Raw genomic sequence first — 21,912 nt, 5'->3', positions numbered from 1 at the left:
CCATAACACATACCGACTAGGTGGCTTGAACAACAGAAATTTATTCTCTCACAGTCTTAGAGACTAGAAGTCCAATAACAAGGTCCCAGTAGGGTTAGTGTCTGGTGAGACCTCTCTGGCTTGCACACAGGCACCTTCTCTCATGGTCTTCCTTCATTGCGCACATGCACACACACAGGAGGAAGGGAGAGAGTGTCTGCTGGTGTCTCTTCCCCTTATAAAGACACCAGTCCTACCAGGTTGCAGCTGTACCTCTGACGACCTCATTTAACCTTAATTACCTTCTTAAAGGCCCTGTCTCCAAATACAGTTACATTGGGGGAGAGAGCTTTGACAGATGAATTTGGGAAGGACACAATTCAATCTATAATAGGCTTTAATGTTTAATCTCTATTAAGAAACTCCAAACATGTTGAATAACTACATCATGGAAAAAGTTTTTATTTTATTTTTTTAAAGATTTTATTTATTTATCTGACAGATGGAGATCACAAGTAGGCAGAGAAACAGGCAGAGAGAGAGGAGGAAGCAGGCTCCCTGCTGAGCAGAAAGCCAGGACCCTGGGATCATGACCCGAGCCAAAGGCAGAGGCTTTAACCCACTGAGCCACCCAGGCGTCCCCAGTTTTTTTTTTTTTTTTAAGCAATTAGCAGCAGATCCCCTCCGCCACTCCCCACTTCCTCTACCTCCTGCCAACTGGCCCCAGGTTTGTAAAGTCTTCTAATAGAATTAAAGTGGGATTTGAGTTGGAGAAATCTGATTTTCACACTTTAGAAGTACACCCAGGCCAGGAGTGAGGTGGGGGTTTCTCCAGGAGCAGCTCAGGTTTCCTTTCTCAAAGAAAATGCCAAACTTGCTGCTCTGGGAAGTTCTGCCAACTGCTTGCTGTGTGACCTTGGCCAAGCTTTCCATTCTCTATACCTTAGTTTTATCATCTGCCAGATGAACGTGGGGCTGTCCGAGACGTCTCAGAACATCAGCGGTAGTGTCCTTTGTGACCTGATGATCCTTCCCAAGAGTAGGGAGACACAGCTACAGATTCTGAGATACAAAGACCACACTTGCTGCCCCTGTCACTTGACATCCACTCCCCCAGTCTTCCTCCAATCTGCTTCAACCTCCTCTTCCTGCCCTTTCAGGCTACCTTTCCAAGTCAGACCAGCCATGGTTCAAATCCCACACTACCACTCCCATCTTTGTGGTAAGAAAAGAATAATGATACCATAGTTGTGAGGGTTACACTCAGTCATTGGAAGTCACATATAATCCCAAACTTTGAAAAAAACTTTAGGACCACTAGATGTTCTGAATGTGTACAGTGGGGGAGAATGGTCTAGGCAAAGGAAACAGAACATGCAAAGACCCAGAGGGAATCAGGCCATGGTGCATCTGGGAAAGTACCAGGAGTAGGTGGCAAGTGTCAGGGCTAAATCTGCTCTGTATACAGTGGTGTCATGAGCCCCAAGTTGTACAGAGTTTTGCAAATGTGCCTGCTCCAAACTGGGATGTGCTGCCTGATCCAAGGACTTAGCATGAAAAAAATGAAAAACATCTCACTAACAATTTTTACATTGCTTACCCATTTAAATGATGATATTTTGAATCTTTGGGGTTAAGTAACAACACTCATAAAATTAATTTCATCCATTTCTCTTTACATTTTAATGTAAATGTGACCACTTGAACATATTCAATTGAACATATTCAATTTCATGTGTGGTTTGAATTCAGTTACTATTGGAGGCCCTGGCCTGGACCACACACTAAGGATTTATAAATTGTGCGTTGTGTACAGCATTCCTTTCTGACAGCTGAGAGGATAGGATGAGGGGATTGGCCCGAATCACTTGCCACTCTGAGGTGGAAGGGATGGTAATTCCCCAAGAACTCCATGAACTAGGGAGAGAGGAGACCTCAAACAAAAATGGAAGTCTTTTGAAGAAGGTGATTGCATTGCTAGTGTATTGTTTCAACCATTAGATTTTCCTTGATTTGGCTTTGGGGATTTCATCACAATGCATGTACACATAAGGTAGTTGACTTAAGGAGGAACATGCAGATAGACCTTTCTCTTTGCCATGATCACCAGTTCTTTTCCCCTATCCTACAGACAAGTGAAAAAACCCAGAGCCTGGTTCTGCCACACATTCTGAGCCTCCCTAAGGCCCTGGGCAGAGCATGGTCTTCAATCATTAACAAAAACCCCATCTTCCTTCCAAATAAGGACTATGTTTACATACCTGTGGGCAGAGGGGCTGGAGACCCTTCACTACACAAGACTGGTTGGAAATATTTTGAAATTCAAAGCACCTCTCTGTTAGATTGGCTCAGTCCCAATGCAGGAAGCCATAAACATTTGTTTGCTTGATGACATGTAAATCGATCATAACTTATCCTGACATAACCATACTTTATCAGATGGAGAGGTGGCACAATGACGAGGCACCAGGAGACATTCCTGGGTAAAACAGGGTCTTTGGCACCAGCAGCAACCATGCCATCTGTCCCCATAGAAGGGACTGGCTTCTGGGGGTCTACTGATGGGCCTGTACTGGAACTTAGATCAGAGACCTGCTGCTTGAGATCCCTCGATGATCCATTTGACTTTCCATTTATCTAAGTGCATGCGGACACAGACCATTTCTAGGCCCGCCTCTTCCACTATGAGAAGAGAAAGATGTGGCAGGTGGGCACATGGTATCAGGGCACCATGACTGTTTCCACGAGTAGGCCAACAGTCCACCCTCTTTAAAGACATTAGTGTGAAGGACCAGGAAACAGATTGTTTGTGGTTTTGGCTCTTTGAGCTTCCTTGTAGTAATTTCGGTCTCAGGCTGGGGCACTCCCACCTTCAGCAAGAGCTCTTCCGGTCACTAGCTGTCCGGTATTTCCCACCACGAAGAGTGGGAGGACTCTGAGAACTCCTGCAGATTTCCCTGCTCCCTGGAACTCCTCTATTCCCTTACATCTCAGTAGAGGCTCCTACTTTCTTTCCTTTTTTTTTTTTTTAAAGATTTTATTTATTTACTTGACAGAGAGATCACAAGTAGGCAGAGAGGCAGGCAAAGAGAAAGAGGAGGAAGCAGGCTCCCCGCTGAGCAGAGAGCCTGACGTGGGACTCGATCCCCAGCCCCGAGATCATGACCCGAGCCAAAGGCAGCGACTTTAACCCACTGAGCCACCGAGGCGTCCCGAGGCTCCTACTTTCTTTGCAGCTAACAGCTGCTGCTATTTCTCTTCTTCATTCTTTTCCTGATTTGGCCGCTCTTGCACAGGTTTCCCTGCTGATAGAGGTCACAAGGAAGCTGTTTTCTGCTACCTTGTTTCTCATTTGTTTCCTAGGAGAGCTTTGGTTGAAGAGAGGGAAAAGAAATTGCATTCTTTGATATCTTCTTCCAGCCCATGTCAGGCTGACACCACCTCACCCAATCCGGATCAGAAATGGTGTCTCTCCTTTTCATCTCTGGTTAATGTCAAGTTTGCTGTCAGATGCCCATCTTCTACCTTTGACTTGTAATCTTCTCGCTGCGGTGAGCTGCCAGCTGTTTTAGCAGCACACTGCAATTCCATCCTCATTGTAAGAAAGCTTCTCCTGGGACTCTGAGGGCTCTGGTGTGATTTGTTTAGTTCACTTTAGCTCTGTATGTTGCTCATGCTGGTTTTCTGTATCCTACAGCAACTGTTCCTTGGTTTAATTTAGTTTTAATTTTTATAAAGTCATATAGATACACCATTTAAAGAATCAGTCCCCCACTTCCTCTTCCCCAGAGGTGACTGCTATCGGACCTTCTAGTTGGTTCTTTGATATTTCCCTCTGTGTTTGGAAAGAACATGCCTGCTGTGCTACTTGAGTTTTTTATTTAAGGCATCATCTGTTATTGACTTCCCACCATGAAAGAAGACCTTAGCTCCTTGAGCCTGCCCTCATCCTGGCACTCACAAGTACACTACTGGTGTCTTTGTCCTCCCCAAATTGTTAAACCTAGCTTTGATCAGAAATGCATACACAGTTTACTTTTTATATCTAAGTAAATGCTACTCCCAGTTGAGCCTGTGGTGTACCCCTAGCACTGTACTTTCCTTTGCTAGATTTTATCATTGTCTTTTTTCCACCTATTCAGTTTTTTGCGTATTTATCATGCCTTTAACCCCAGCTTTCTCCAACATCTGTCAGTCTACTCTCAAAATGTTCTGATTCATATGGAGTTCAGCCGGTCTCATCCTCAGAAGGAAATCTCTCCCAGAGTTGCTGACTTATGATAGATCAACTGTATCTTCTATTTCTGAGGCATACATCTTGACATCATCGTGGGATGATGCTTGAATATGCTTTTCACCTCTCCTTTGTACTAAATCACCTTGAATATGCTTTTCACCTCTCCTTTGTACTAAATCACTTTGCCTGCAACTGAGGTCTTTCTCTTGGTTTATGCTGTCATTTTTTTTTTCCAGTGCCAGGTGTTTATTGCCCCCCCCCACACGTGGGATTGCTCACATACACAACACACACAGACGTTGGCATCATGGGAGAAAGCAGCACCTCTGGCCTCTGGGCGAAGGACAGGGCGTTCTCTCAGCCCCTGGCCTCAGGGAGCGAGATGGGAGACGAGGATGGCTTCTCTCTCCTGCCCTCACTGGGGTCTGAGGGGGCCCATGAACAAATGCCACCCCTTCCATCTCTCAGCCATGGAGAAGCCACCTTGGTGACATGTTTCGTTCCAATTGTTTGTTACATGGAGAAGGGATTGGCCTGGTCCCAGCCATTACAGGGGAAGGTGTAAACATTAAGATGTATACTTTGGCCACAAAGGGGGCGACACCATCAGAAGCATGTGTGGGGTGGGGGGTGGGGGAGGAGCACTGTTACTGAGCTGCTGGGCTATCTAGTCCCTGGCTTAGTAGAAGAACAGGGAAGACAGCCGGGGGAAGGGGGGGGGGGCTTATTGTTTGGCATTGATGATATCTACAAACTCTGGCTTGAGGGAAGCCCCGCCCACGAGGAAGCCATCCACATCAGGCTGGCTCGCCAGCTCCTTGCAGGTTGCTCCAGTCACAGAACCTCCATAAATGATACGGGTGCTCTAAGCCACGGCGTCAGAGACGTTGGACTTAAGCCATCCGCGGAGCTTTTCGTGTACTTCCTGGGCCTGTTGGGGTGTCGCAGTCTTGCCAGTCCCAATGGCCCATACAGGCTCATAGGCCAGGACAACCTTGCTCCAGTCTTTCACATTATCTGCGATGACCTTGGTTTGCTTGAAAACAACCTTCTCAGTGATGCCAGCTTCCCTCTCATCTAGCTTCTCCCCAATGCAGGCAATTACTTCAAGTCCCTCTGCCAGGGCATGGGACTTTCTGTCCAATCAGCTCATCTGACTCCCCAAAGACGTGCCTTCTTTCCGAGTGCCCCAGGACTACCCACGTGGCTCCACAGTCTTTTATCATGCCAGGGCTGATCTCCCCAGTGAAGGCCTCGTTCGTCACTTTGTAGCAGTTCTGTGCAGCCACAGCAATCTTGGCGTCCAGCTTCTGCCTGGCAAAGTCGATGTAGGCGGTGGGGGGTGCACAAACCACTTCGGTGTCGGCCGGCACCTTGGCTGCGTTCAGAGTGGTGATGAGCTCCCCCAGGTTCTTCTTCCGCCCGTTCATCTTCCAGTTCCTCCCGACGAAGAACTTCCTGGAGGGCGCCATGGCGCTGATACCGACACCCTGAAGGTCAGAAGCAGCTATGCTGTCATTTTGATCTAACAGATCCTGTAATGCCTCTCTGAGAAAGGGTACATAGGAGGTAAATGTTTTTTAACAACTTGCATGTCTAAATTATGTTTAGTCAAGTGTGAATGTCAGCTGGCATAGGATTCCATAGTAGATAGAATTTTCCCTGAGAATTGTGAAGATGTTTACTCCACGTTGTTTTCTGGCTTCCAGCATTGCTGTTGAGAAATTGGATACCATTTTAACTTTTGAGCCTTTGTATAAAGCTTATTTTTTCTTTCTGAAAACTATTGTGATTTTCTCTTTGTCTCAAGTATTTTGAAACTTCATGATCATATGTGTTGGTGTGTATCTATTTTCATTTCTTGTACTATCAACTGAAGTTTTTTCCCCAATTTTTTTTTCCCAGAAGGCTTATGGGAATAATATTGCATCTTCAAAAATGTTTGTTACCTTTATACTGGAATGACAATTTGGCTGGGTAAAAAAAATTTTTGATTTTTTTTTCTTTCTGGTAAAAAACACATAACATTAAATTTATCGTGTGTTAACAATTTTTAAGCATATAGTTCAGTATTAAGTATATTCACATTCTTGTGCAACAGATCTGAAAAGTTTTTATCTTGCAAAGTTCAATTCAGTGCTTATTAAACACTGTTTTCCCTCCCTTCTCCTCCAGCCTTTGGCAACCATCTTTCTACCTTCTGTTTCTATGATTTTAACTACTTAAGATACTTCTTTTGAATGGAATAATGCAGCATTTGTCCTTTCGTGACTGGCTTATCTCACTTAGCTTAAGGTCCTAGAGGTCTATCCACATTGTACCATACAGCAGGATTTCTTTCCTTTTTAAGGCTGCACAATATTCCATTGTATGTATATATCACATTTTGTTTATTTGCTCATCTATCAATAGACCCTTGGGTTGCTTTCACATGTGGCTTTTGTGAATAATGCTGCAATGCATGGGACTACAAATATGTCTTCAAGATCTTTCTTTGAATTTCTTTGGATATATACTCAGAAGTGGGATTGCTGGGTCATAAGGTAGTTAGAGTTTTAATTTTTTGAGGAAACTCCATATTGTTTTCCCCAGTGGCTACACTGGTTTACAATCCTACCAATAGCATATAACAGTTCCATTGTTCTGCATCCTCCCTAACACTTGTTGTTTTCTGCTGTTTTGATAGTGGTCATCCTAATAGGTGCGTTGTACTTTTCTTGAAATCTTTGTAGGAGTGGTTCAGCCCTTGTACAGGATTTGACTTTGTCCTGAATTTTCTCCTTATAAGTGAACTTATCTTTTTGTCTGCCTACACACCCCCCAAAAAAATTTTTTTTAATTTTTTAGTTCAATAACCTTTACTAGTCTATGCTCTAGAGTTTATTTTTCTTTGTCATTATTTCCTGGGACCCAGTGTGCTTTCAATCCACAGATGCAAGGCTTCCTTAATTTCTGGAACGTTATTTTGAATTATATCTTTAACTAATCTTCCTGGGTTTTATTTCTAGTTACCTTCTTTGTGCACTTACGTGTATTTTTGTCAGTCTTCCATATCTATCTTTCTATTCCTAATACCTGCTTTAAACATTTCTGTGTCATTCTGCTCACTCTCCCCTCCTATCATCAGAGATCTTCCCTGTGCTTTCAGCAGTGCTTGTTTGCCTGCTGTTTCTGATTCTGCTTTTGTTTCTGGTCCATGTTTATCTCTTTTCTTCCATTTCTTTCTCCAGCTTTGTCAATTCATATCTCATCCTTTTCAGTTGTCTCAGCATCTAATTTCTGAGCTCTTGCTCCTGCTCTACTCTTTTTTTTTTTTGAAGATTTTATTTATTTATTTGAAAGAGAGAGAGTGAGAGAGAAAGCATGAGAGGGGAGAAGGTTAGAGGGAGAAGCAGATTCCCCATGGAGCTGGGAGCCCAATCCAGGACTTGATTCCAGGACTCTGGGATTATTACCTGAGCCGAAGGCAGTTGCTTAAACAACTGAGCCACCCAAATCTTCAAGAAGATTTTGGAAACCATGGGGAAATACTTGGCCACAACTTTCTACTGTTGTATGGCAGTTTTGTTGGTTGGTTGGTTGGTTGGTTGGTTGGTTTTTTCCCTGGTGAGTATAATTCACCTTCTCCTTTCCTCCTTTTGGATTTCAGTATCTTTGTACGTAGACCTGCACTGATTCTTTTCAGATTACTCCTCTTTGAATGGGGTGAGCTTTCTCGGGCCAGAAGGAAGTTCATGTGGGTCAATGCAATGCCGCAGGCTGGCAGAAACCTAGCGAGGGTTTAGTCTTTGCTTCTCTCCACCCAAAGGGTTTGGGTGGTATAGGGCTATTCATAGGGCAAAGACTTTTTCCACCTCACAGAGCAACTTTTTTCCTGCAAATATGGCTTGTCTGTTTCCTAGAACCAAGCTAGGCCAGGGAATCTTCCTCAGCTACCTCCCACCTCCCACTACCATCCTGACAAGCGAGGGCAGGGAAGGAGGGAGGGGAGAAGAAGAAGGAGAGGGAAAGAGGAGGAGCAGAAGGAAGGGGCAGGAGAGTGCACCCCAGCCACCTTGGGGGGTCCTGGTTGGAAGGGACAGCCCCCTGGAGAGTGTATGCCTTCAGCAGGAAGGACAATGAGGGACAAGTATCTGACCACTGTCTTCTCTCTGCTCTCCAGGGTGACCATGTGTGGCTGAACCCACTTTCTGCCAACAAGAGCAGCGTGGCCATCGGGTGCATTGTCAAAGAAACAAAGCCTGGCAAGATCTTGCTTGAAGATGATGAGGGCAAGGTCAGTGTGACCAAGCTGTCCAGGAGCTCAGGGCCCACCCTCACCTCCCCAGCCATCCAGGGTCCTGAGCCGCTCTCCTCTTCTGGTGCTGCTCTCCAACATTAGGGTTTCCAGAGCCCAAGTGGGGGGAACCTACCTGGCAGAAGAGACCACGGTGGGGTCCTGTCATGGTAAACATCACATGTCTGTCTTGGGGAGTGTTTCTATAGTCAAAGAGCAGGGAGCAAGTTGATAGTTGAAAAATTAGGCCAATTAGGGGAGCAGGAAGGAGTGAAGTGGGGAAGGGTCTGTGGCAGAGAGGAGAAGGCAGCAGAAAGCTGGTTTGCAAAGTAAAAGAGGGTGAGCTGGAAGGATAAAAAAGAGAGATAGAAAGGTATTTGAGAAAGGAACATGGAGAAGAGGGCCCCCAAAATGTGAGGAGGAAGGGGATGAGATTCAGTTTATCCTGAACAAAATAGCCGAAGTGAGAGAAAAGTAGGAAGCTGGGGTGACCTGCAGGGTTGCAACTCAGCCAATTGGGGGCTGGGGGAGCAAGCTTGGCCAAGCATGGTGCCGGGGAAGGCCATGCAGGGTGAGGGGTCCAGTTGGTCCCTTCAGTCTCATCGAGGGGACCTCTTTGCTGAGGTGCTACAGCACAGGGCATGTGGAAACTTGGCCTCCAGGGAGAAGATTCTAATCTGTGATCTGTGAGCTCCATATTAGGGGAGATAGTAAAAGATGAACAATAATATTTTCTATTTGTAAAATTTCTATCTTTTACAGTTTAAAAAGCACTTTTACTTGCATGATCTTATTCATTCCAACAATCTGTGAGACCCCCAGCTGCAAACTGTTCCTGATCCTAATCACAGCAAAATCTGACTTCTGAAGTCAGCTCCTCTGACCCTGGTCTGAAATTAGTAACAGCTACACACTAACTTCTGACTTTGCACACATTCTTTTTCCGACCACAATCTACCCTGATCCTGCCTTAGGTTTCTCTGGACCTCAGCCAGAGACTAGTGAAGCCACCAGGTCAGCAGATCTGCTGGGAACTTGGAGAAGAGGAGCTGTGGGTTGGCTGCGCCTCAGGGGAGTCTGTGTCCTTTGTTCCAGGAACACTGGATCCGAGCAGAGGACCTTGACACCCTCAGCCCCATGCACCCCATCTCTGTGCAAGGTGTAGATGACATGATCCGCCTGGGGGACCTGAATGAGGCAGGCATGGTGCACAACCTCCTGATCCGCTATCAGCAGCACAAGATCTACGTGAGTCCCCCATTTCCACCTCCTACCCAGGGGACTCAGTCCACAGGCACTGACCTCTTGGCTGTGTAAAAAACAAAAACAACAAGAACAACAACAAAACAAAACAGGCACTATGGGTTTGGAGCCAGGCATACGTGGTTCAGTCCCTACTCCCTGTGCCCTCACTGCCTGAGGTGGTCAAGGAATTTAATGCTTCTCCATCTCTGCTCCCCAATCCAAAACAAGTAGGGTGCTAATACCACCTTTGAGGTCTTGGAAAACTGACAGGTAGCATGCCAGCACAGTGCCTGGTACACAGTAGGTGCTCAGTTAGTGCTGTGGCTCTGTGGAAGGCCTGCTCTGATGGCCAAATGGACCAGAGGCCATGGGATTAGACATCGTCTGCCTGGACCCTTCCTATGCATGTGGCAGAGACAGAGTCACCACGCAGAAGACCTCTGTCCCCCTATGAAAAGAGTCCTGGGATGGCCAGGAGAGCCATGTGGGTAGATGTGGATCCTTCTCCCAAAACCTGGCAGTGGATGGGAGGCTCACCCCAGCCCTAAGCCGTGCATCCTTGTTCCAATGCAGATTTTCCCAGTAGAGCCAACATTCAGAACTGACACCAGCCCTGCCCTAACAGGGTATGGCCTAGGAAGTCACTGCCTGGCCCTCTCCTGGTGAGAGGGGGCTGGGATGGCTCTGAGGAGACTTTCTAGAATGCTAAGAGGAGTGGGAGAATGAGCAGTGGACCCCAAATAAAGGGGAAGGCTAGCCAGGAGACTGAGGAGGCCCTGCAGGAGAGAGGGGACAGAGCATGTTGAGTCCACTCCAGCTGAATGTGAGTCAGAGCTCCTGGAACTGATAACGCCAATAAGCTAAAATGAGCTTATCCTTTATCCTTTCCAAAGAGCTTACGCTTGCATTCTTTTATCTGGTTGTCACAGTCCTTGGAGTCAGAGAGATTGAACTCTCTGTTCCTAAAATGAAAGCTAGGATGTGGGTAATCAGGTGACTTGATGATGTGGCTATCCCTGTCCCGCTCCCAGAGGGACAGTTAGACATCCTGGGGGCTCCGGGTGAGCAGGTGGTCCTGACCAGGGGTGTGGGGGGGATCCTAGGAGGGATCAGTGGAGGCTATCATTGCTGGCCAGCCCCACAGAGGAGGCCCCTGTGGGAGGCAGGTGAAAACTCATGTCGTAAATTCAGCCAATTTTTATTGAGCATTTTATTATTCTAAATACCGGACAGAACGCTAAACATTTAACATAGAGCACCGCACTTAATCTTTCTGTAAAAGCATTTGCCCCCCTCCCAGCTCCATTCATAGTGAACGCCCCTGTCTTCCCTAAGGGAGGATCTGAGCAGCTGCATATCTTGTCTCCCTGGCCCAGAATCAGACCCCACTTCTCTGCTAGACTCCATCAGGCCTGGTAAACCTCAGTGGGGGCACCCAAGGCCAAGGTCAGGACCGGGCAGTGTTGGCCTTCAGAGCAGAGGGCACTAACCATCTGTTCCCTTCCCCAGACCTATACAGGCTCCATCCTGGTAGCCGTGAACCCATTCCAGGTGCTGCCCCTCTACACCCTGGAGCAGGTGCAGCTCTATTACAGCCACCACATGGGCGAACTCCCACCACACGTCTTTGCCATTGCCAACAACTGCTACTTCAACCTGAAGAGGAACAAAAGAGACCAGTGCTGCATCATCAGGTGGGGCTCAGGGCTCCCCAAATTCCTGGTAGGGATCTCTGACTGTCCAGTAAAGCAGGGAGCCCCTCCTCTCCCTAAACCCCTCCCATCCAGCATGCCTACAAAGCCTATTTGATTTAGGGGCTCCCATTCAACTGCAAACACCCTAGGTCACCTGCACCTGGCCCCTACTTCCCCTCTACCCTGACAAGTCCCTCCAAGTCTTCCATCCTGCAGAACCTGTTCTTCCACTGTATGAACAGAGCCTGATTGCCCAGCTTTCAGTGAATATTTCCTGAGACAAGGAAGAAAAAATGTGATGGGCACATTTAGTGGGACAGAGGCTTGGGGGCTCAAAGGTAAAAGAAATGAGGTCTCACTCAAAAAAAAAAAAAAAATCTCTGGGCACGCCTCAGATGAGGACAGTAGCAACTGCTCCAGTGGCCAGCTCTCAAGTTGCTGAGGCTCAGGAGGGACATGTCCTCCTCCAATCCAGGTCCTGACCCTGCTTCAAAGACCCTCTGCTTGGCCTGGCCTCCCTGCTTCCTGCACAGGCCCTCCTGGTGTGGAAGGAAGGGATGGAGAAAGAGAAAGGAAGGAGGAGGGAGAATTTGCCTCCAGGGCACATTGCTTGGAGATATAGGAGACTTCATTCATTCATTCATTCATTCGAGGCTCCACTGTGCTCCAGTTGTATGCCCCACATTGTACTACTGTGTGGAGTCAGCAGCAAATGAAAGGGACTAAAATTCCCACCTCATGGAGCTTACATTCTAAAAGGGGAGACACACAGCCAATAAATAAGCCAGTTTTTAAAGGCAGGTAATGAAAGCTTTGAAGAAAAGCACTATAGGGAAAGAGAAAAGACAGTGATGGGGCTACTGCTCTAGGTGGAGGGCAGATGAAGCATGGCCTCTCTGAATGTGATGTTGGCACAGAGACCAAAATGAAGTCCTGTAGCATTGATGATCACCGTTCTCAGCAACCCTCTGAAGTAGATATTCGTATTCCTTTTCTACTGTTGGAGCAGGAGGGGGTATTTAGCACCAGGGAGGCTGCTAAATACACACAACTGTTAAGTAGGGAATTCAAATGCAGGGCACTGGAAAGAAGACAGAGAGGTATCCTGGGGTGACTTCCACTTCTCAGGAAGTGAACAGAATAATGTGCCAAGGAGGGCTGATGCTCTGTCTCCCTCCCATGCTCTCCCTGCCTACTCCATGTGTTCCCACTCCCATGCCTCCCAGGACTGGGAGGACAGCCTTACCACAGGAGGCCTCCTGAGCAGAGCTGGCCCCTAGGCTGGCCTGGAAGTTCACTGGGCCAGCTTTCACCTCCATGACATCAGTGCCTCAAGAAGAGGGCAGAGCACCCTGATCTGTGGCTTTTTGCATGAGCAGAAGATCATTCTGAGTCAAACTGCCTTCTCTCTCTGCCCTTGCCTCCCTCAAGGCCGTAAGAAAGGCCACAAGTTGGGTGCCTGGGTGGCTCAGTCATTAAGCGTCTGTCTTCGGCTCAGGTCGTGATCCCAGGGTGCTGGGATGGAGCCCTGCATCGGGCTCCCTGCTCAGCGGGAAGCCTGCTTCTCCCTCTCCCACTCCCCCTGCTTGTGTTCCCTCTCTGGCTGTCTCTCTGTGTCAAATAAATAAATAAGATTAAAAAAAAAAATGGCCACAAGCAAGTCACCCCTGCTCTGCCCGCATATCCTGTCTCTACCTTGGAGGGTTGTTTGGGGAATTCATGTTCATGGTAGGTGGCAGAGGTTTGTTGACTGGACTGTCTTGGCTGGCATAGTAATTGTGAACATATTTGATCAAAACTTTTCTTTCAAAGAATACTTTCAGATGAAACAATATTTGTTCTGGATTTGCTTCAAAATAGCACAGGATGAGAAACAAAATGGGCCAGCAGTTGAAGCTGGGATGAGACTGTGGGAGTTCATAATGCAAACTGGAAGGTGCCAAAATCTCCTGGAGGTCTTATGAAAATGCATATTCTGACTGAGCAGAGCTGGGTGGGCCTAGGACTCTGCATTCCCAACCAGGTGACAAGAATTGCTTTTATTAGCAAGACACTACTGAGTCTCCATTTGTAATGTTTAACATTTTCCATAATGAAAAATAATTTACCCAGAAGTGACATGCACACCTCAATAATAGTAATAGTAATCACTACAAACCTGAGTGTGTGCGATATGCCAGACACAAGTATATTTTTAATTTTGTTAAACTCCCTAAGAAACTTTTAAAAACTAGTTTTTATATATTACCATTATGAAATTAATATAGCTCCACTATGAAAATTTTGCAAAATTTCAGGAAAGTATTCTCAGAAAAAAATTTCTAGATACTTTGGGAAGAAAAGGATTCCCCTATCCACTTAGTCAAATTATACTAAATAGTAGGGACTTTTGTCACTTTATGTACCTAATAAACATTGTCCACCTCATTGAAGGCTCTGTATAGGTTTCGTTCTAATGGTTGCATAATGTTCTCTGACCCAAGGGAACATAATAAATCTCCCCCTTTGTGTTACTTCTGATTTTCCACAGCTGTTGGTTGTTTTTAAGACTTTTTTTTTAACGTAATCTCTACACCCAATGTGGGGCTCAAACCTATACCCTGAGTCGCACGCTCCACCAACAGAGCCAGCCAGGTGCCCCTGATACCTGCAACTGTAATGATCAATAAAAAATGTTTTAATGAGCACAAAGCTTTGTGGAGAAAGCTTTTTCTGATTTGGGGATCATTTTCTTAGGCTAAAGGCAGGGTAATTGTGAATGATGCAGTCTCTCCTCTGGCCAGCTCACAGAGAGGATGTTACATCAAAATATTGCATCATCTGGTCCTGTTCATTCATCTGTTGTTACTGAGCACTGAGCCCGGTGACACTGGAATAAACCAGATACAACCATGCTCCAGAGTTTCGCATCCAAGGAAGGGCAGAAAAGATGAACACACCAGTAACTGATACAAAGTTGATAGCTGAGACCCACAGGGGAAATGTGGCAGGATTTGTGCACAGGGAGGGGGTATCCCTGTTCAGACCTGAAAGTGGGCCTGTGGTGGATTTGCAGAGTTGAGGGTATTGAAGAAATGGCTGCTTTATTGACTGACATCTTGAGTGCCCTCTTTGCAGTGGTGAGTCTGGGGCAGGGAAGACAGAGACCACCAAGCTCATCCTGCAGTTCCTGGCCACCGTCAGCGGCCAGCATTCTTGGATTGAGCAGCAGGTCCTGGAGGCCAATCCCATCCTGGAAGGTGAGTGGTCACCCTTAGGACGGGCCTTCTTCCCTGGCCCTGCGGGCTTCCTGGCACTTCCTGCCAGGAGGTGCCCATGGGGAGGGACAGTATAGTACCCTTGCTGTGACTTCACAGGATCCCTCAGGACAGGAAAAATGAGCACGTGGCGAATGGTAGAGTGGGGGCTCCCGGGAATCACAAGCTTTCACTAAGTGTGTTTTCCATAGGATCAAAACAAGTATTCCTTTTAAATAAGGACTCTGAGATGAAGCTGGTTTGGGAAATGCTGGGTGTGTCCACTTGGGTCACCTGCAGGGCCATTGTGAAGCTGGTGTTAAGACTGCAAGAGGTTGACTGAGGGGTACCCTTGAGTGAGACCAAGGGGGAAGTAGCAGGAACAGGCAGGAAAAGCATCCTGACTAGGATACCTGTGGGACACACAGGAAAGGGGAGAGTGGAATGGGCAGGATGAGGTTTCAAGCTGTGTGCAGATCTGCCAGGGTCTGAGGGGGAGCTCAGAGCAAAGTGCCCATTAGAGGAGGCCTGCACTGGGTGCAATGGCAGGCCCTAAGCCTCCTCTCTCAGTCTCTGATGGGGGCAGACCATAAATGAGTGACTTGGATTCCCCAGTGACCAGCCACTGTCAATGCATTTTCTCTGTTTTTTATAACACAGGTATGTTTTATGTACAGTGAAAGTTCACATTTTTCAATGTACAGTATGAATTTTGACAAAATCATGGTCATAGTTTTAGTCCATCTTAGTCATGTATGGAATGTTCTATCACCCCCAAACTTCCTTCATGCCTCTTTGTAGTCAACTCTTTTCCTAACCCCAACCTTTGGCAACTACCAGTTTGTCTTTCTTTCCCCTAATACAGCCAACCCCTGAACAATGAGGGTTTGAATTGTGCAGGTCCACTTACATGTGGACACAGTATTATAAATACATTTTCTCTTCCTTGTGATTTTATTAATAATATTTTCTTTTCTCTAGTTTACTTTATTGTGAGAATACAGTATATGACACATATAACATACAAAATGTGTTAATTGACTGTGTTATCAGTAAGGCTTCTGGTCAACGGTAGTCTATTGGTAGTTAAGTTCTGGGAAGTCAAAAGTTATACACAGATTTCAGACTATATGAGGAGTTAGCATCCCTACCCCCCACATTGTTCAAGGGTCACTTGTAGTTTTATCTTTTCCAGAGATTATATAAATGAAATCATATGGTTTGCCCTCTTTTGGGTCTCGCTACTTTTGTTAGCATAATGCACCTGGGATTTTTCATGTTGTTTTCTGCATCAATAATAGCTGAAGGGCACCCAGGTTGTTTATAGGTTTTAGTGATTATGAATAAAGCTTTACAGACAGTTGCATACAGGTTATGGTGTGAAAACACGTTGTTCTTCTGAATAAACACGTAGGTGTGAAACTGTTGGGTCAGATGGTGAGCCATTTACCTTTGTCACAAACTGCCAGAGTGTCTATCGAAGTGGGTGTACCATCTTGCACTCCCAGCAGCAAAATACTAGAGTCCTGGTTGCTCCACATTGTCACCGACGTGTGGGCCTGTGATGGTGGTTGCTTGCTACTCCAGTAGCCACGGACTGGTGTCTCACTATAATTCTAATTCAAATTTCCTTAATGGCTAATGGCATCTTTTCATGAGCTTATTTCCTATCTGTGTCTCTTCTCTTTATCTATTCAAACCTTTTACCCATTTTTAAATTGAGTTGTTTCCTTATTAATGACTTATGAGTTCTTTATATCTTCTGGATACAAGCCTCTTATAAGATGTGTTTTGCAAATATTTTATCCCAGTCTGTAGTTTGCCCCTTCATTCTTCTAACAGTGTCTTTTATAGACCAGAAGTTTTTTATTTCCATATAGTTCAACTTATCTTTGTTTCTCTTATCAATCACGCTTTTGGGGTCATATTTAAGAAATCTTTGTGGCACCTGGGTGGTTCACTTGGTTAAGTGTTTGACTCTTGATTTTGACTCAGGTCATGATCTCAGGGTCATGAGATGGAGCCCTGTGTCCAGCTCTGCTAAATTCTCCCCTTACTCTTTGCCCCCTCCCCCAAAAAAAAAAAAAAAAAAAAAAAGGAAAGGAAAAAGAAAGAAATCTTTGCCTAATCCAAAGATTTCATGTTTTCTTCTAGATGTGGTACAGTCTTAGCTTTTACATTTAGGTCCATGATCTATTTTGTGTTGTTGGGTTTTTTGGTTTTTTTTTTAATGGTGCAAGGTGTAAGTCGAGTTTCTGCTTTTTTCCCAATTTTTTTCCTTCCCTTTCTTTTCTTCTTTTCTTTCATAATAATTTCATCCCCTATTGTCAAAAAGACTATTCTTTCTCCATTAAGTGGCCTTTTCACCTTTGTCTAAAATCAGTTGACCATACATGTGTGGGTCCGTTTCTGGATTCTCTATTCCATTCTGTTGCTCTCTCAGACCGTTTTTGCCAGTGCCACACTGTCTTGATTTCTGTAGATTGTTTTTCAGTCAGGTAGCCCACAACCTCCAATTTTGCTTTTCCTTTTCAAACTTGGCCATTGTAAGTGTTCTACCTTTCTATATACACTTTAGAATCAGGTTGCCAATTTCTACCAAAAGGAACCTACCTCAGACTCTTTTTTGACGAGAGATCTGCCACTAGGTTCAACAACGTGAAGTAGGTTTCCCAAGCATATGTAGCCTCTGTAGGAGCCTCTGCTGTCTGTTGGGATTCCTCAAGGCAGAGACCAAAGAACCCTTTTCCTTTTCTCATAGGACTATGTAGGCAGTATGTTGTATGGTGGTATTGTCAAACTGCATTCCAACCCACCAAAGGGTCATGAAATCAGTCTTTTAGGACAAATTAAATTGCATAGAATAGAAAACACCCCAGGGCATTGCTCTTGGTCAGAACCAGTACTGAATATTTTCTTTTATTAATGTGTACATGTGGGGAGGGTGTGCACTAAGACACAACGCAAAGGATCTTTCTTATTGTGGGTCGGATCAGAGAAGCTTGCAGAAACAGCTCTATGAAATGCACTTTGGATCATGCTGCAATCCAAGATTCTTCTGGTCTGACCTCCTCCTCTGAACTTGGTCTCTGCCAGCTGTTGCTACTCTCCCTGTAAGCTTCCCCTATCCAACCCAGCCCCTGCTTCAGCCTAAGCAACCTTTCTAAAATACAAATCTGTTCCCACACTCCCTCAGAAGCTTTCCTGACTCCCCCATCACCCACAGACTAATTCCAAACTTCTTAGCCTGGCATTCAAGGTGCTGTGCTATTAACTAGTTCTATGTATCTTCCACTGCTTTCCTCCTGCATTTTATGCTCCAACCAAACTTGCCCCTCTGCAAATATACCCCATGCTTACTGGCATCTGTGCCTTTACTTGTACTTTGTCTTCCTCTCAGCATACCTTGGCTGCCACCATTTTCTAGTGCAATGCTACCCATCCTTCAACTCTGGGCTCAGCCACCTCCTCTCAGAAGCCTTCCCAGATGATCCCACTCAAAGTAAATTCTCTCCTCTCTGCTCCCATCATGGGCATCACCCTCTGGCCCTCAGCCTTCGGAAATGCCAAGACAATCCGAAATGATAACTCAAGCCGCTTTGGGAAGTATATTGACATCCACTTCAACTCCAGTGGAGTGATTGAGGGTGCACGCATCGAGCAATTTCTCCTGGAGAAGTCCCGGGTCTGCCGGCAGGTAAGGCCTCCTTCTGCTGCACTGGTCCTGGGGAAACCTCCACCCACCCCAGGACCAGGAGTCAGGGAATGAGAAGGCTTCCAACAGAGGTTCCCTTCCATCACTCTCATGCCTCCCCAAGGACCTCCCCACACCTTCATTGGTCTTAGTTTGTTGCCACTGAACCCTGGCCTTACCCTGAGATGGGCCAAGGACCCCTAGAATGGGATAATGATGGTCCTTTCCCAGAATTCAAGAAAAAGAAATGATAGCATTTTCTGTTTTGAATTTTCCATCCATATCATGTTCTACATCATTTGGTGCTTACTACCCACCTTTACCAGAATTAATTTTAAGGCCAGGCCAGTCACCAACTAAGGAAATGGATCCTGGCTTCACTCCCAGCTTACAACTTTAGGCGAGATGTCCTCAGGGTTGGGAAGAGCAGTGGAGCTGCAGGGAAAATCCTGGGAGCCATGTGTTTGCTGCGCATGGTGGATGGCCTATACCACAGGGCTGTGGGCATAAGCTGGCCTTGGAGGACCAGAATGAGGACATCGACAGAACCAAAGGACCGTTGGGTCAATGCCAGAGCCACATCTGGTTGACAGACCTTGGAGCAGAAGCTGGGACAAGGCTGGAGGCGGGAGGCATTTCTGAAGCCGGGCAGCCTTAGGGGTGTGTTTACCAGGCTTTCTGGAACACCTTCCCACCAGGCCCCAGAGGAGCGGAACTACCACATCTTCTACTCCATGCTCATGGGTATGAGCGCAGAGGAGAAGCAGCTGCTGAGCCTGGGGACGCCCTCCGAGTACCACTATCTTACCACGGTGAGGCCCTCGCCGCCCCCCCCCCCCCTTCCCCCCCCCCCCCCCCCCCGCCCCCCCCCCCCACCCCCGCCCTTACCCTTCGGTTGCCGCCGCCTCCCTCCAGCTCTCGGCGCTGCACCGGCCTCCTCAGCCTCTACCTGCTCCCACGCTGCATCTCTCAATAGCAAAAGGAGAAAGGAGAGGGAGGCTGGTTCCTGCTGCAGCTGTGGTTTACAGCCCGAGAAAAGCCCTGAGGCAGGAATTGAGGGTTCCCCTTTTCCGTCTTCCACTCCACCCTTCTGTTCGTTTGACTTTAAGAGACTTACCCTTGTCCATGTGCTTCCTTATTTTCTTCTGAACGCAAAATCCCTCCCCGACAAACCTCAGCTTTCTCTGGTTGCAGCAGACAGACGTTCCAGTAGGTGATGGAGAGTCTTAGCCATGCTTCTCCTGCCTCGGTTTCATTCTAGTTGTCCATCCTTGTAGGTGCCTGTACAACTTGAGCTCTAGCAAAGCAGGGACCTTGCTCTTCCTCTGGGCTGCATACCCATGCCTGGAACAGTGTGATGCGAGAGACCACCCAGCTCAAGGTTGTGGAAAAGGGGATGGAATCTCTCCTGCCTACCCCGAATGGAGGCCTTCCTCGTTTCTTGCCCAGATCATGGTGGTAGTTTCCTCCTGCATCCTCCCTGTCACCAGACTTGACCCCTAACCCAGCACCCATTTGGCCGGCCTTCCACAGCTCAAGTCTGACAGGTCATGCCTTGGAGTACAGTTTGCAGGAGCTCCCTGTGGCTCTGTGGCATGGTTTCCAAGTGCCTCCAGATCCCATCATCCCTCCACCTCTCTGCTTCCACTGTGACACCAGCTTCCTCGTAAGCCCTATCCCTGTCTCCACCTCACAGCCCAGCTCCAGCTGTCCACTGCCTAGATCACCCTCTCCCTGTGCTGCTGTGGAGCCAGTTCAGGTGCCACCTCCATGAAGCTTTTCCCCACTTCCCAGTAGGGCTGGTCCTGGCCCCTTTTGGTCTCAGCACCTGTCAGAGCATATGACACCATCCTTTGCTTCCTGCCTCCCTTCTTGGATGCACAGCACCCCAAGCAGGGTCAGGTCTCTCCGTGTATGGAATTCCCAGCAAGTAGCACAGGGTCTGGCTCCCAGGAGCCTTGGAGGGTGCTCATGAAAGGAAAGAACTCACAGAGACGGTAAGGCAGGCATTACTGGGGATGGGTGACATATGGAGGCTGAGAGAAGCTGAATGATGCCAGTGCCACTGCAAAGCCCAGGTATACTGTGGCTATGTCAGCATGATTCCACCTGTGGAAGTACTTTCGTGTATTTTTGGAGCTGGAGCCTCCAGGAGGCCTCTCAGAGTCTACCTGGAGCCTATGAAGTTATTAGGCGCCCTTGGCTGAGTCCCTGACATGTCTCTGCCCTGCTAGCCCTACGATGGAGGAGGTGGGGTCGGGGGTGACCAGAATGCTGAAGTGCCGGGTCTTGCAGGGAAACTGTACCTCCTGTGAGGGCCTCGATGACGCCAAGGACTATGCCCACGTCCGCTCTGCCATGAAGATCCTCATGTTCTCCGACTCTGAGAACTGGGACCTCAGCAAGTTGCTGGCAGCCATCCTCCACCTAGGCAACGTGGAGTTTATGGGTAATGCTGTTTCCACCTGAACTGAACCCCCTGGGGAGGAAGAGTGGGGGGACTGTGACAGGAGGAGGAAGAAATCTCTGGGAGAGCCTGCCAAGATCACATGGTCTAACTCTGTCCTGGAAAATGCACTGAAAATTATAGTTATGATTTTTGAGTTCTCACAGGGTTAGAGGGAAGATGTCAAAGCTTAAGGCCCTCCAGAGATGAAAACTCTGATCATCCCCCAGGTTTAGTTAGGACCCTAAAGGGCTACCCGCTTAGGATAAGGTGACCCAGAGTAAACAAAGCCATGCATGAAGTTGCAAACCCACTTGTAAGCATCCAGGTGGTCTGGGCATCAGGGTATTCTGGCCTATTAGTGCCTCCAAGCATCCGATGGAAGTTCCTCTCTGGAGGAAAATAGCATCAATCTAGATTATACATTATTCCTTTGGACAGTTTTTTAAATTCAACATCCAACATGCAGCCAAAGATAAGTAGTAACAAAGAAATAAGACATCCTGAGCAAGAGCCATCAGAAATAATAGACAATTGAAATAACACCACAAAGATTTCAGACATTGTTATTATTATTATTGTTACAAATTGTTATTATTGGACACAAATGACAAAGCATCTACACTTGACTATGTTCAAGGAAATAAAAAGCTTGAAGATTTAGACAGGAAACTGGAAACAGAAAACATGACATTATAGATTTTTTAAGGAGCCACATAGAAATTCTAAAATTAAAAAAAAAATGAAGAACTCAATGGATGATTTTAACAGCCAGTTTTTAAAAAAAATTTTAAAGATTTTTTTTTTTTTAATTTGACAGACAGAGGTCACAAGTAGGCAGAGAGGTGGACCGGGGGTGGGCCGGGAGAGGCTCCCTGCTGAGCAGAGAGCCCAATGTGGGGCTCTATCCCAGGACCCTGGGATCATGACCTGAGCTGAAGGCAGAGGCTTAACCCACTGAGCCACCCAGGCGCCCCAAGTTTTTTTAATTTTTATTTATTTATTAAAGATAGAGAAAGAGTGAGCACAAATGGGGGGAGAAGGAGAAGCAGACTCCCCACTGAGCAGGGAGCCTGATGTGGGGCTGGATCCCAGGACCCTGAGA

General features: G+C 46.8%; 1 protein-coding gene and 1 pseudogene across 1 annotated transcript in view; one reads left to right on the top strand and one right to left on the bottom strand.

The window, feature by feature from the left end:
- MYO7B (myosin VIIB) overlaps window positions 1–21,912 on the top strand; it is an 81,204-nt gene that overhangs the window by 3,975 nt on the left and 55,317 nt on the right. The window contains exons 2-8 of the mRNA XM_059394550.1: window positions 8,379–8,492; window positions 9,588–9,740; window positions 11,247–11,431; window positions 14,549–14,670; window positions 18,222–18,364; window positions 19,060–19,173; window positions 20,657–20,810. Of these exons, the coding sequence (XP_059250533.1) occupies window positions 8,379–8,492; window positions 9,588–9,740; window positions 11,247–11,431; window positions 14,549–14,670; window positions 18,222–18,364; window positions 19,060–19,173; window positions 20,657–20,810 (985 nt within the window). The remainder of the gene's footprint in view (window positions 1–8,378; window positions 8,493–9,587; window positions 9,741–11,246; window positions 11,432–14,548; window positions 14,671–18,221; window positions 18,365–19,059; window positions 19,174–20,656; window positions 20,811–21,912) is intronic.
- On the bottom strand, window positions 4,935–5,712 carry LOC132013084 (triosephosphate isomerase-like; annotated as a pseudogene).

The sequence above is a fragment of the Mustela nigripes genome, chromosome 3 (assembly GCF_022355385.1).
Source record: "Mustela nigripes isolate SB6536 chromosome 3, MUSNIG.SB6536, whole genome shotgun sequence".
NCBI classification, from domain to species: Eukaryota; Metazoa; Chordata; class Mammalia; order Carnivora; family Mustelidae; genus Mustela; species Mustela nigripes.
The sequence above is the reverse complement of the archived record's forward strand: the minus strand, read 5'-3'. Positions and strand labels throughout refer to the sequence as shown.